The sequence below is a fragment of the Miniopterus natalensis genome, chromosome 2 (assembly GCF_054644295.1).
Source record: "Miniopterus natalensis isolate mMinNat1 chromosome 2, mMinNat1.hap1, whole genome shotgun sequence".
NCBI lineage: Eukaryota > Metazoa > Chordata > Mammalia > Chiroptera > Miniopteridae > Miniopterus > Miniopterus natalensis.
In genome coordinates this window covers 92,974,713-92,989,924 of record NC_142082.1, presented here as the reverse complement: position 1 = coordinate 92,989,924, position 15,212 = coordinate 92,974,713, and the positions used below count along the sequence as shown (strand labels likewise).

General features: G+C 39.1%; 1 protein-coding gene across 9 annotated transcripts in view; it reads right to left on the bottom strand.

Moving 5' to 3' along the window:
- Positions 1-5,570: 5,570 nt before the first annotated feature.
- Positions 5,571-15,212, bottom strand: part of BCL2L13 (BCL2 like 13) — a 94,998-nt gene continuing 85,356 nt past the window's right edge. For all 9 annotated transcript variants that reach the window (XM_016213789.2, XM_016213788.2, XM_087814395.1 and 6 more), the window contains one exon: positions 5,571-8,299. In XM_016213789.2, the coding sequence (XP_016069275.1) occupies positions 7,499-8,299 (801 nt within the window). In that variant the 3' untranslated portion in view covers positions 5,571-7,498. The remainder of the gene's footprint in view (positions 8,300-15,212) is intronic.

Here is a 15,212-nt window from a genome sequence, read left to right as displayed (position 1 = left end):
GCAAGAAAGTTATGTGGTAGGAAGTGGTAATGAACACCTGGTGTCCTTTTGTGCTTTATCAGCTTCATTTTTTTTAAAATAATTATCAGTTTCATTTTTAAGATGTGCTACTGTCAGCAGGGAAAGCTTATTTCATAGTATCCATAGAATTGTAATAGTGTGGTGCAGGTGGTATAGACACTTAGAGCATGAAAGAAAGTAGCTGAGGGATCCAAGCTGAGCTTCCCCAGGTCTGCTCTCAACTTTACCTTGTCACAAAAATAAGTATAATTAAATTCTTTAAAAACATGCTTACAAAACATACAAACAAAAACATGCTTACGGAGAAAGATGAAAGGGAGAGAGACCAAAAGGAGAGATCAAAAAGGGGGGAAATCTATCTAAAACCTGCCCCAGAAAACATCTGTCCCATAACCAGGATATTAAAAGTCACAGTTCTTCATGATGTTGCCCAAGAAGGCCAGACAGTCCTTAAAGTCTGCTGCTTCAGTTTCACAGAGCCAACTGGAGGTTCGATGGATCTGTCTTTTCTCTAGATTTGAAAATATTGGTGAATATTTGGGATTTTACGTGTTAGAAGCATTACTCAGGCATCCAACCTTCTTAAAATTAATGATAAACCGTAAAAGCTTTCTCTATCTGCTATGGACTTTATACAAGCATTTTGAAACAGGAGAATGAATATAAATGTGAAATCAGGTGTTAAACCATGCTGAATTGTTAGAAGCAGGTAAGCCTGAGAAAGTTCCTGGACAGCATTCACCAACCATCTAAAGGGAGTAAGTGGGCAAGATGTCAACAGCATTCTGTGCTAACAGCTTACCAAATACTGAAGGGCCCAAACAGAATCTTGATTCCTTGGACCCACTAAGATGCCTCTTGGCACCATAAGTGACCCAGCAGATGGGAATATCCACATCTCAGCACCTTGAAAATCTGTTTTTGCAGTTGCTCTCATGGAGCAAAGTGTAGGATGCACGGATATAAGGATAACAGGTTTCCAGAGAATGTTTTTGCACAAACCCCTGCGTCACTTATATTTTTTATGGCACTAGAGTTCTTAAGTTCTGAATTCTGGTTTATAAGTTAAACAGCTACTTTAGACCATAGAAAATGATCATCAATAAAGCAGTAACATCTATTAATTAGAGGTGTGGAGCACTAAAAATTCACATGGGGGCTAAAGAACCCAAATCTAGGGAGGTGACAGTAGTAAAAACAACTGGATTTTAGACATGCTAAATAAATATATGCTAAAGTTTTTGTTTTGGTTGAGTGAGGGGTTATAGATTCTAATTAATCCTTGAAGCATATCAGAAACTCAGAAGTTTTAGTTGTAGCAGAGAATGCTAGATGCCCCCAGTATCTGTCCTCCCCATCTTCTGTAGCTGTAGGATTTAAAACTGGGTCCTGATGGTCTACATATCCCAGGCTCCCTTATAAGCCAGGTGTGACCTATGACTTTTGATTAAAGGGATGCAGGCAGAAGTGATAAATACATCTCTACTGTGTCTCTGAAGAGAAGGAGCCTGCCCTCTACTTTCCCCTTCTGCTGTCCACAGGCTAAAGTGTCCATGAGGATGTGGGTACAGGTGAGGGCGTTATCTCAGTGACAAGGACCAGTAATATAGGCTCCTGGCTCCCAAGACTTTGGTGCTGACTGCTGACATATAATTAGAGAAATAAACTGTCTTGTTTAAGTCATATTTAGATTACCTGTCATAGAAGTTGAGTGTACATTCTAATAAATGCAGTGTTTGTTTGGTAAAAATGAAGGATGTAGAACTTCCAATCATTTACAGAGATTGGTAACTTAAGGCCTTAAGGCAAATCTGGTCTGCTGGTTGTTTTTGTAAACGAAGTTTTAATGAAACATAGCCATGTTCATTCGCTTATTGTCTCTGGCTACTTCCACACTAACATCAGAATGGAGCCATTGTGACAAAGACCATATGGCAGAGACTGAGTGGCCTATGGAGCCTAAAATACTATCTGGGCCATTACAGAAGAAAAACTGGTCATTCAGTACAAGTTAGGAAAGAGGGAGAAACAGTAAATAGGAACTCGTAAAAAAGAAATTTAAAAAGTCAGAAATATGACTAAATATATTGGTGGAGGGAAATTAGACTGGCTAATTCTGGTTTTTCCTTTCTTTCTCTAGGAGATGGACTGAGCGTGGCTCCAGTGGTTGAGCATCGACCTATGGTCCAGGAAGTTGCAGTTCAATTCTCAGTCAGGACACATGCCTGGATTTTGGGCTTGATCCCCAGCAGGGGGTGTGCAGGAGGCAGCCAATCAATGACTCTCATCATTGATTTTTCTCTCTCTCTCCCCCTCTCCCTCCCTCTGAAATCAATACAGACATATTTCAAAATAAGTAAGTAAAACAAATAAATTCTTTCCCTTAAGGACCAATCTATAATTATAACACAATTCTCTTGATAGAATCATCAGGAATAACCAAGTTATCCCAGACTCTTAACAGGAAAGACTGTACTTCAGCTTCCTTTTGTCCTGGGAAAGGGGGCAACAAAGTAATCTTAAAATATCAAAACTTGTTCTACATAGTACATTAGTAAGCCAATTTCTTTAGTGGTGCAAAGAACACACTGAAGTGAGCAAAATTTTCCCTCAGGAGAGGTGAGAATAGGGCAAGAATCACTTAGAGCCTGCAGCTACTTTTTAACTTATTAAAGGCCTTGCAAGTATACCTGAGAACAATTCCAACCTGAGCATAAGCTGCCTGGCTAGGGCTCTTGTAGTGTAAACATAGTTCACAGGTGGAGGACCCTGGTGACAAGCTAGGTAGAGGTTAGTTTTGTGTAAAGAAAAAGAGGACGGGATGTACTAATATTATAGTAACATGAGTTTCCAACTCTCCACGGAGCGCTATATTGAGGTAACTAAACAATAGTGACTGAATTTCAGATCGGTATTCTATAGGCAAGACTGTTAATTTTACATTCCCTAGTGTACTGTGGAATGAAGGGAAGGTTTTCACTGGGAGTCACCTGTCAGCTTCTGAGCAAGATGTGCCTCTGGCTGCGCCTGCTTAACCCTCTTGATTGAGTGTTGAGAAGCCAAGCAATGCCCAGAGGTCTCCCTCACTTCCTTCCACAATCCATGGCACAGGCAGGGGACAGAGAAGGAACAAAAGGGAACCAGGAAAAAGGGAAGAGAAAAATGGTGCTGCCTTCAAATTATTCAGTGATGATTCTTGTGTCAGACTGCCTTAGCCTTGTTTATAAGAAATATTTATCTAACATTTATTAACTAAGAAAGCTCATGAAAGATCTAAACCAGTGATAACAGCTAATTCTTTGTAAGGGATCTCATTCAGTATTTAAAGGAAAAACATCTGGTATAATTAGAAATTGAGAATAACCCTGGACATAACCTTCTCTCATTTGTCTGTGAGAACATGTTCAGTGTTTAGACTAGCCTATATGGTACCTTTGTACAAATTAGGGCACACAATATGGTGATCAGAGGCTGCCCTTGTGCAGTAGACAACTGACACAGCCCTGTGCAGAAAGCCTGCCAATACTGTTTTGCAGGGTTACAAAAAATGATAAAAATGGGAAAAGCACTACACTTGGAGTCAGAAAAATTCAAATCATTGCCTCATATGCTAGGACACTAGAAAAATTAGTAAATGCTCAACTAATATTTGCTAAAATTATAATTACCCACACTTTTTTAAGAAAAAGGATATTCTAATACGGAAAAATATGCACCCTGAATTTAAACCCATGTCACAGTTGAACCTCCTCAGTAACAGGAGGTTATAACTAATGGTGTATCTTGGGACTCCATGGAAGAGGACATTTTCGGGCATCAAGTGTGTTGCTGAGACTAAATGAAATGCTTGTGAGGGTACTGGTTCAGAGGCTAGAAACTTTCTATAAAGTGAGCAGATAGTGATACTTTATCACTATCTCAAATTTTTTGAAAGGTAAGTTTGTGTTAAAAAGACCTACAAAATTAAGATAAAAGAAAAAAAGGTATTATTTCTGTAAAACACCTTAAAATAATTTTAAAGTTGTATGGGTATGACATCTGTTCACATCATACCTTTAGAAAAAAGCAAGGAGCATGCCTCACTTTTGTTTTAGAATTAGCACAAAGGCTGAAGAAATTAATGGCGGCTATGGTTCAAAAACCATGTCTGTGTTCACTGTTTAAATATATCTTTTTATTGATTTCAAAGAGAGGAAAGGAGAGGGAGAGAGAGAGACAGAAACATCAATGATGAGAGACACTGATCGAGCCCGCAACCTGGGCATGTGCCCTGACAGGGAATCGAACCCCGATCGCCTGGATCCTAGGTCGATGCTCAACCACTGAGCCACGCCCGGCTGGGCTGTGTTCACTGTTTATTCCCTCCAGTACAAACCTAGGCAGTGGCTGCATTTGATACAAGACATGGGACACAGGCGAGAGGAGGTATCAAGGATGACTTTGAGTGGTGAATGTGTGAACCAGATGGTCAACAGTTGTTTTTCTTCACCTGGGAAGCTCTTTCTAGAGGGCAATGATGATCATGAGAGTCCCCCTAAGGCACACTATAGCAACTGATTTCTCTGGGCTCAGAATGATCATTTTGTTAGAGAGAGGATAAATTAGCATTCTTTAATTCTTGTATTTGTCTCAAGAAACATTCACTGGCTTTTTGCCAAGTGATCAGAGATCATTACATTCAGTAGAGCAGTTAAGAAGAGTTCTAGACAACTAACAAAAACTTTTCCTCAATAGTCCAAAGAATGAGAAATGATAAATAAGAGTGATATTCTTAATTCTGCACTTGAGTTCTATAAACAAGTTGGATTTATTCTGAATTGTTCCTTTATCTTAGATTTAGATGCTATGTCAGTCAGGGGGCAAGAAGGAATGGCCTCCTACTCCTGGCCCCCACCAAAAAAGGGGAGGGTGACAAATAATATTCTTTGAAATGTAATAACAAAAATAGGAGCTGCTGTAAGCAGCAGTCTGTATTAGGGTACTCCCTTCCACTGCCAGAGGCAGAGGGTAAGGAAGTGAAGAAAGAAAGGGGACACTGACATATCCTATTACTACTCAGGAACTTTCAATGATTCAATCTAGAGAGAGCCAATGGAAAAGAATGGCTATTTACCATTACACAGCAAAATGCAATTGGCCAAATAACTCTGAGTTAATGTTCAACAGATGGGAAAATAAAGCAGCACATGGTAGCATTGTATCACATGTCTCATTCTTTCCTTTAATGGAGAACACAGACCCTAATATCCTAGGCCACATATCTCTCTAGCAGCCCAAAAATGAACCTGGTTTATATTAGTGCTTAAATGTGTTCAGCCAATGGGTTTGAGGATATAGAGTTTAAAAGTGTGAACACGGCCTGGCCGAGTGTGGCTCAGCAGCTGAACATCAGCCTATGATACAGGAGATCGCAGTTTGATTCCCGATCAGGGCATATGCCAGGAGGCAGCTGATCAATGACTCTCTCATCATTGATGTTTCTATCTCTCTCTCCCTCTCCCTTCCTGTCTCTGAAATCAATAAAGATATATTAAAAGAAAAAAAGTGTGAACACTGGAAGGAAAATATTTTATTATAAAAGGGGGAAAAAATCAAGATAACACACCAGTTTGCTCTTACCCTATGCAAACACAAATGTAGCAATTAAACCACAGAGTAATCCATTGCAACAGTAAAACCCAAGAAGGAAATAATTCTTTACTATACTAATCCCATTTCCCTCCTCACCTCTAGGTGTACCAAAACCCTTAAAAAATCATTCCCTAAATGAGATACAAAAACTCAGAACATAAAGGTACGCTCCATGGTAAAGCTGACCTGGCACACAAACACACTTCAGAATTTTTTTTGACCAACTTTTAAATACTATTGCTTTTGGGAGATTTAATTTTTAAAAATATATTTTAAAAAGAAAGCACACTTAAAATATCAAGTTTTGGTGATCAGGATAGGTAAAGTAATTTTATTACAAATTTCAGGATCTAAAAAGTAATTTGTTACATTTACTAAGATAAATCTGAGATAACCTGTATCAAGCAAGTACGTCCTGCACAGTGACACTGATCCTCAGGTATAAAATGACACAGTCCCACTCCCCACCCTTTTAGAATTGAGATCAGCCAGACGAAAGAAAATTATGCTGATTCTCAACTAGTACATAGTAATTAGGATCATTTTAGTTTATCACTCTGGCATCTGGACTGTCAAGAGTTCAGTGACGAAGCCACCGTTCTTGAAATCTGAAAGCCAAACTAGAATCTTGAGGGCAATCAAGAAAGTCAAGCTTCTCTTTTCATACTTTTTACTTTAATGGTATTTAGGAGACTTTCTGAATTTCATAAGCGTTATGATTCAATTGGTCTGTAAGCCCAAGTATAAAAATCCAGTGAAGGACTGCAAAGGAGCTAGCTGGTCGACCAGTAAAAAGGCCAGATAGTATAGGGAAAACACACTAGCCTAGGTTCTAGACAGTGACCATCCAGCAAGAGAGATGCTGCTGGCAGGTAGTCATAAGTTCAGTAGGGTGCCCATACACAAAAGAGCCAGAAGAGCTCCAGAGGTCATCTAAGCCATTCTCCTGCTAAACGAGACAAATCTATCTCTAGCTAGTTACTTGCCACACCACTTATAGGCAGGGAGTTTCCCACCCCCCTTCTTTTTAAAGATTACTAAAGGCAGTATCTTTACAAGGTAAAGCTATTAAGAAGCATCAGAGACTTGACAGGTACAGAGCAAGCACTCTCCATGGATCTTAGAAGAAACCTGGGGGTGAAGAGGAGCAATGTGTTACCTGAGAGGCAGCTGAGCCATAAGGGGAGAACACCCTCATGCTATAGGACTAAAACGGTAGGGAAGAAAAGAAAAGCCAAAAAAGAATGACTAAAAAACATAGCATTTTCATCAGAAAAGATGAAATTCCAAGGGCAGGACCAAGTCAGTAGCTGAGGAGCACGTAGCTAAGCCCTCTTGCCTGTGAATTTCTATCCCAGATGCTCCTAAATTAACCCTTTCCCTCTAAAACTGTGGCTCGCAAGGGGGAACAATTTTACCCCCAGGGACATTTGGCAATGTCAGGAGATATTTTTGGTTGTCACAACTGGGGGAAGGATGCTACTGGTATTTAGTGGGTACAGGCCAGTGATGTTGCTAAACACCCTACAATGCACAGGACAACTTTCTACAACAAATTATCAAGATATCATTAATGCAGAGGTTGATAAAACTGTACGAGAGGAGTACTTTACTCCTAAGATCCAGAGCCTACCATGAGCCAAGGCCCTTGGAACTTACAATCAAATGTGAACATCCTCTACCTCAAACCCTAATATGTGGATCAATCCACTGCCTTGTTGAGCAGAAATCTCCAATTACCCCAGAGTGTTCCACAAATGTCCAATCAGCTGCTGGAGGTTCAAATTCAGTCAATACAACTAAAACCTAATATCCTTTTTGTCTTATTTCTCTTCTGAAAAATCTGCTATTTCTTTCTCAGAGCCAATGCTACCCCAAATGCCACTGCCAGGATGGCAATAGCGGCAGCCCCTCCAAACAACAGTATAGACTTGTCCTCAGACAATGGCATAGACTTCTCTTCTCCAGCAGGGGAGGACCCTTCCATAAGACTCTCTTCCCTTATATTCATCTCTTCACTCAGCAGTATTTTTGTGGGTTCCAGTGCAGGGATCATCTCTTCTTCTCGTTCAAAAGGTTGAATTGTTGCTGCTTTCACCTCTTGTTCATCAAGTTCTATGAACAAAGATGTAGCTGGGCTGACTTCCTCAACTGCGGTCATTTCTGTGTCAGGTTCCATCTTCTCTAGCAAGGAAGTGGCAGTGATATGTGGAAGCAAGGGAGCTGGGGCTTTAGGGAATACTTCTTGCAGCTCCCTGGTTGACAAGGCTACAGATGCCACAGCAGCCTCTTCCACACCCTCAGGTATTTCTTCTTTCTCCACATGTACTATGTCAGAATTAGAAGAGTTGTTCTCACTCTTCTCTCCAGCCCCATTGCTATCTAAGCTTTTAACTTCTTCAGGATCCATTGCAATCTGCTGCCAGGACTCAGGACCTAGGGACACTGGTAGGCTTTCTGTATGCCAACTCTGGCTGGCTGACAGGGAAACAGGTAAGCTCTCTGACTGCCAAGAAGTAGTCACAGTTGGAGACTCTGGAGGACTGACTTGTCCAGAGTTGTCACTGGGCAGGATATAAATGTCATTGCTATCTTCTGCAAGAATTCCAGGGTATTCCTCCTCGGACTCAAGGCTAAAAACAGTGCCCTAGAAAAGAAGGAGAGTCAATACAAAGAATGGTAAATATATTTTATTTTTTGTTAATCCTCACCTGAGAAAATTTTTTCCATTGCTTTTTCAGAGTAGGAAGGAGGGGGGAAGGGAGAGAAAAACATCAATGTGAGAGAGACATATTGACTAGTTGCCTCCTGCACACACCCCGACAGGGGATAGGGAGTGAACCTGCAACTGAGGTACATGCCCTTGACCAGGAATGGAACCCAAAACCCTTCGGTGCACAGGCCAACACTAACTACTGAGACAGGACAAGAATTGTAAATACATTTTAAATAAATGTATATCTGGAACAAAAATTCTTTCCTAAACTGAAGTTCCAAGAATAAATACATTGTTTAAACCTATGTACTTTCTGGATTAAATGCATTTACTTGTAGATCAATGCAGAAGAAGAATTTTTAACATGATGGTCCTCTGATCAGTTTCCTTGAGGCTAAAAAAATTAAAAAGTTATATTCAATTCAATTTATATAGATTCAATTCAATAATTAATGCAAAATAAGAGAGAAAAGAAAGGCAAGAACCTTGCTCTCAAGGAACTTATGACTTAGTAGGGTACAAAAATAATGCTACACCATTGTCAAAGTGCTATTAAGAGTTCAGATGGAGAAATGACTTTTTGGTGTAAGCTGAAGAGAGCAGGGAGATGACTGAAAGCTTCATGGAGGAATCAGCATCTATACTGGACATCTGAGGATTAGATGAAAGCCACATAGAAGACACAATACCAGCAAAAGCATAGAAATGCAAAAAAGGGAAGTAGGAAGTAGCCCAGCTGAATTAGTGCACAGTACACATGAAGAATAGGAAGTTCAGTTAAGACAGGACTATGGAGGAACTTGTGAGCTAAGAAATATGAACTTTACTCAATAGGAAATGGTTAGTCAATGAAGTCTTTCAGCTACAAAACAACAATCCAAGCTCCACTTTACAATTACTCTGACAGCAGTAGCAAAATGGAGGGACACCAGAAATGCAGGACTCTTGCTTCTCTTTAGCAAGAGTCTACACAAAAGCAAATAGTGTCAGTTTTCATTTTCATTAACAGTTTAGTTTAACAGGATCCTACTGCCTAGTAGGTGCTGTGTTAGGCACCTCTCAGAGTTATAAGAAAGAATGAGACCCAATTCTTATTCTTACAAAATTCACTGTCTAGATGTGAAGACTGGCATATGAATAAGAATTTCAATATGATATAGTAAAGTTTAAGATAGGTGTATGCATAGGGTGCCAGGGGAGCCAAGAGGTTAAGAAATGATCAGAAAGAAAGGAAGAGAACCGAGTGTAATGTCAGAGACCTACAGAAAGTTTTACAGAAAGTTTGGATGGCACTCATAAATGCTACAGAGTTTGAATAGGATATGTAAAGCAAATTAATTTCTACTTCATTTTGTGATTATGGCTGCTATTTATATGAAGTAGACTAATTTTATTCAATCAAGACCAAAAACTTTCTGTGTATATTAAGGGTCTAATAAATTAGTAGTCCCTCTAAGCACCCCACAAAAAAAGAGAAAACAAGAAATACAACTAAGCAAATCACATGACCATACTGTCAACAACATTCTAATGGCCCCACATTCTACCTCAACCCCTGCTTCAATCTCCTTAAGAAGAGGTCCTGAAAAAATACTTAGGAAATAAAATAAAAGTTAAAAAAGAAGAGGCATCAGACAGTCCTGAAATGAATGAATATAAGCAGAAAGGCAAAACAGCACACTATTTAAAAATGCAATATTTGGCCTGGCCAGTGATGCTCAGTGGTTGAGTGTCATACCACGCACCAAGAGGTCACCAGTTCAATTCCCAGTCAGGGCACATGCCTGGGTTGCAGGTTCCATCCCCAGTAGGGGTGTGCAGGAAGCAGCCAATCAATGTTTCTCTCTCTCCCCTATCTTTCTTCTCTCTCTCAAATCAGTAAAAACATACTTAACCCCCCCCCCCCAATATTTGTAGTATAAAAAGAACTGGTTTGAATCCCAGTTCCACCATGTACCAGCTATGTGGTTATGAATGCCTTGCTAAACTTTTTAAACTTCAATTTCTTCATAAATAAAATGGAAATGATTGACTCAATAAAATTGCTATAGAATTAGATATAGTATTTATAGTGCTTAGCATACAAGCACTATAAATACAGTAAGCATTCAATAAATTATTCTATTTTTCATTATTGTCATTGTTTTTGTCATTGTTTTGTTTTTGATTGCTATTGTTTTTGGTGGTATGGTGATGGGACGAAGATTACTCTAAAATACTATCTGGTACCCAGCCAGCATGGCTCAGCAGTTGAGCATCGACCTATGATCCAGGAAGTCATGGTTCAATTCCTGGTCAGGGCACATGCCCGGGTTGCGGGCTCGATCCCCAGTGGGGGGCGTGCAGGAGGCAACCAATCAATGACTATCTCATCATTGATACTTCTCTCTCTCTCTCTCTGAAATCAGTAAAGACATATTTTTAAAAAATACATCATCTGGCTCTCTTCCCATAAGTAGCCTGGAGTGACCTGTGAAAATGATTTGCAATTCACTTGACCCAGAAAGCTCTATAAAATCATGAAAATCCAGAGGTTCAATTCTTCATGTTCACTTTAAGAACACTGATGAATGCCCAGCCAGTGTGGTTCAGTGGATTAAGCATCGTCTCATGCACCAAGAGGTCACAGGTTCAATTCTGGTCAGGGCACATGCCCAAGTTGAGGGCTCGATCCCCAGTAGGGAGCATGCAGGAGGCAACTGACTGATATTTTTCATTGGTGTTTCTCTCTCTCTCTCTCTAAAGTCAATAAAAACACATTTTTTAAAAAAAAGAAAAAAAGAACACTCATGAAACTGACAGGCAATCTAGGGTATACCTATCCAATATGCCACCTGAAGGATGTCACTTTACAGAAGCAATGTGTGTAGTTCTGTAGTTAGAATGGTGGAGTTGGTAGGTGTGCCCAGACCAAATAGTAGGGCTGGATGCAGGGTCAGTGGCCCAAAAAGAGTGTTGAAATTTTACTGCACAAGCTTAAAAATTTAGAGTAATGCTGAACTTAAGGGTTTAGATGTAGTCTCTCTGGTCATTGAGCTCATCCAGGTGAATAAAGTCCCCAAGATGCAGCATAGAACTTACAGAGCTCATGGGCAGATGAACCCATACAGGAGCTCTCCCTGCCACAATGAGATGATCCTTACTAAAAAAGAACAAACTATTCCTAAACCAGAAGAGGAGGTTGCCCAGAAGAAAAATATATCCCATAGGGAACTGAAGAAACAAAAACTTATGGCCCACGAGTAAATTCAGGATAAAATAAATGCTAATAAAAGTAAAAAATAAAATACCATCTAGATAGAAAAAATTTAAAAGTAAAAGCAATTTTACATAATACTTTTCCCTGGGTAAAGAAGGCAATTAAACATTTTCCTCCTCTCCCATCCATTCTAAATAGAAATATCACAAAACTGGAAAATAAAATCTCACTTTAGAAATAACAGTGCTATATATCAAACCAATATAGGAGTTATTTCTATAGGACAGGAATATAAGGAAAGTGTATTACATAATTTTTTACAATGGTCATGACTTAGTAAAACAAAATCTGTTTCCATTTAATGAGTCAGGTGAAGATAATCTCCTGAATTTCTTTTGCACGTCTCTAAAACAAAGAGTAGAGAATATGAATATACCATTAGAAATTGGTATTTTTTATCTTTTATTCTTTAGTATTGAGATTTACATTAATAAAATTCACATAACCTGTCACCATTTTTAGATGTACAATTCAGTGTTTTTTAGTATATTCCCAATGTTGTGCAATAACATTTCATCACAATCTCTTTTTTTAAAATATACTTTATTGATTTCAGAGAGAGAAAAGGAGAGGGAGAGAGAGAGATAGAAACATCAACGATGGGAGAGTCATTGATCGGCTGCCTGCTGCACGCCCCAGAATGGGGATCGAGCCCGCAACCCAGGCATGTGCCCTGACTGGGAATCGAACCCCGACTGCCTACATCCTAGGTTGACGCTCAACCACTGAGCCATGCCCGGCCGGGCATCACAATCTAATTCTTGAACATTTCCATCATTTCAGAAAAAGAAAACCCTTAGCAGTCATTCTAGATTTTCCCCTCCTTCATCCCCTGGCAACCACTAATCTTTCTGTCTCTGAATTGCCTATTCTAGGAAGTTCATATAAATGAAATCATATAATATATGGCCTTTTGCGACTGGATTCTTCCACTTCATGTTTTCAAACTTCATTCATATTGTAGCATGTAGCAGTACATTCCTTTATGACTTCATAATATTTCACTGTATGGATATACCACATTTTGCTTATTAATTCATCAGCTGTTTTGCATTTGGGCGGTTGCCTCCTTTTGGTCATTGTGAATAGGATAGTGCTACTATAAAATTTGACCACCCATTTTCAATTATTCTGAGTATATATATACCTAAAAGTGGAATTGGTATGTCATGATAGTTGTTTAATTTTTTTAAAATATATCTTTATTGATTTCAAAGAGAGGAAGGGAGAGGGAGAGAGACAGAGAGAAACATCAATGATCAGAGAGTCGTCATTGATCAGCTGCCTCCTGCACGCCCCTGAATGGGGATGGAGGCAGCAACCCCGGTATGTGCCCTGACCAGGAATCAAACCGCGATCTCCTGGATCCTAGGTCAATGCTCAACAGTTGAGTCACGCTCGGCCTGATGATAGTTGTTTAATTTACTGAGGAACTGCCAAACTATTTTCCAAACCAACCACACCATTTTATATTCCTCCTAGCAATGTATAAAGATTCCAAGCTCTCCACAACCTCGTCAACACTTGCTATTGTCTTTTCTTTCGTTTTGTTTTAAATTACAGACAACCTAGGGGATGTGAAGTGGTATCTCACTGTGGTTTTGATTTGCATTTCCCTAACAACAAATCATACTGAACATCTTCATCTTTTCATGTGCTTACTGGCCATTTGTCTATCTTTGGAACAACATCTATTCAAATCTTCTGCCCATTTTTAAGTTGGGTTGTCTTTTTATTATTGAATTGTTAAAATTTTTTTTATTCTTAAACAAGACTGCTACACAGTTGGATATTAAACAATTGTTTGGGGGAAAGGGTACCTGTAATTAGGCTGAACCTAAAGAGAGCATACATGTAAAGTACCAAAGTAACTAGTAACCCATGCTAGTTAAGCTTTTTAAAGCCTTCCTTTATTTTATTATTAGTATTTTAAAATGTTTTTATTTATTTATTTATTTATTTAGAGACATAGGGAGGGAGAGGGAGAGAGAGACACATACACATCGATCATCAATCAGTTGCCTCCCACATGCTGGAGATCAAACCTGCAACTTGGCTATGTGCCCTAACTGGGAATTGAACCAGCGACCTTGTGGTACACGAGATGGCACTTAAGTAACTGAGTCACACTGGCCAGGGATAGTTCATAATTTTTTAAAAAATATTTCTGCCATTAGTGACATTCCTCATATATAAATTACTTTCCCAGGCTTCAAAACCCCACAGGAGGAAGAGAGACCACAGCTCTAATCTTATAGGATTCCATCTCTGTTAAACTCTCATTATATTTTCATCAGTATAATAGTAATGTAAAACCACTCAACAGTTCTGAGAATATCACTAACGAGTAACAGCGAAGAGTTCCTTTTCAACCAAATGCAGCACATAAAGACCATATACCCATCAACAGCAGGGGTCATTAATTATAGACAGCCAAAAGATAATGCTTGTCCTACTGAGGAATATAAACTACAAATACCACTTCTACATCATTTCTCTGTTATCACATATTTAATAATTTATTTTAGCTAGCATCTATCTCATCAGATTCCTTTCCCTCTATTTAATCATTAAGTACTAAAATATATACCTCAAAATACTTATTCTTAAATATATCTTAATGTATCTAAGTAGGTTTTCCTCTTCTGTCAACATTTTCTGCTATCATTCTAATATAAGCAATCACTATCTTTAATCAGAACGAATGCAAAAAACTACTATCTCCTTGAACCTGCAATCCAATTTGGAGATGAAAAGCACCACTTTCCAGTCAGCTAAGCAAAAAGCCTGGGAGTCATACTGGATTCTTCCTATTCCTAACGTAGTTGCTTCTTACTGATGGGAACTGTGCAATGTAGATGCTAGTGATAAAACAAGATGATCTCTGCATACTCAAAGAGTTTCAAATGTAGTTTAAAACCTAGTGAAGGAGACAAACACAGGAGCACAAAGGAGAGAAACTTATTTGGGGATTCTTGGAAGGCTTTGTGGACGGCTTCTTAGAAAAGAGAACAACAGAGCTGGATCTTAAAGAATAAGCACTGACAGACCAAAGAAATGAGAATATTGCTCCAGGCAGCAGAAAAGCATAAATAAAATCACAATGCCCAGAAATATCATGGTATATACAGGCAACTACAAGTTCTTCAGTACTCCAAAGCGTAAGATGAGGAGTGAAGAAAGATGAAGATGGAGAAGCAGGAAAGGTCAAGCATGATACCAGTGCATGGAAAGCAAAAGACCTACCTGGATATAAAACAAAGATATACCTCTATCTCACAGACAGTGAGTGCTTCCCTGTAGTCTTGCTGTGTCTGGAAAAGATCTTTGTTCTACTACAAAATAACTCAAGTCACCCTTACCCCCAAATATGGCAAAACTTTTAGACCATCAATAACTCAGAGTGGAAGAGATGAATCTAAGGCAGCATCAGCACCCGGGCATTAGATAAAGACTAAGTTTGAATTTTATAAAAGAGCAGTACTACATTTGAAATCTATCTGATTATCTTACTCCTTCAGTTAAAAAAAGGGGGCAGCTCTGGCTGGTGTGCTCAGTGGTTGGAGCATCGGCTCGCACACCGAA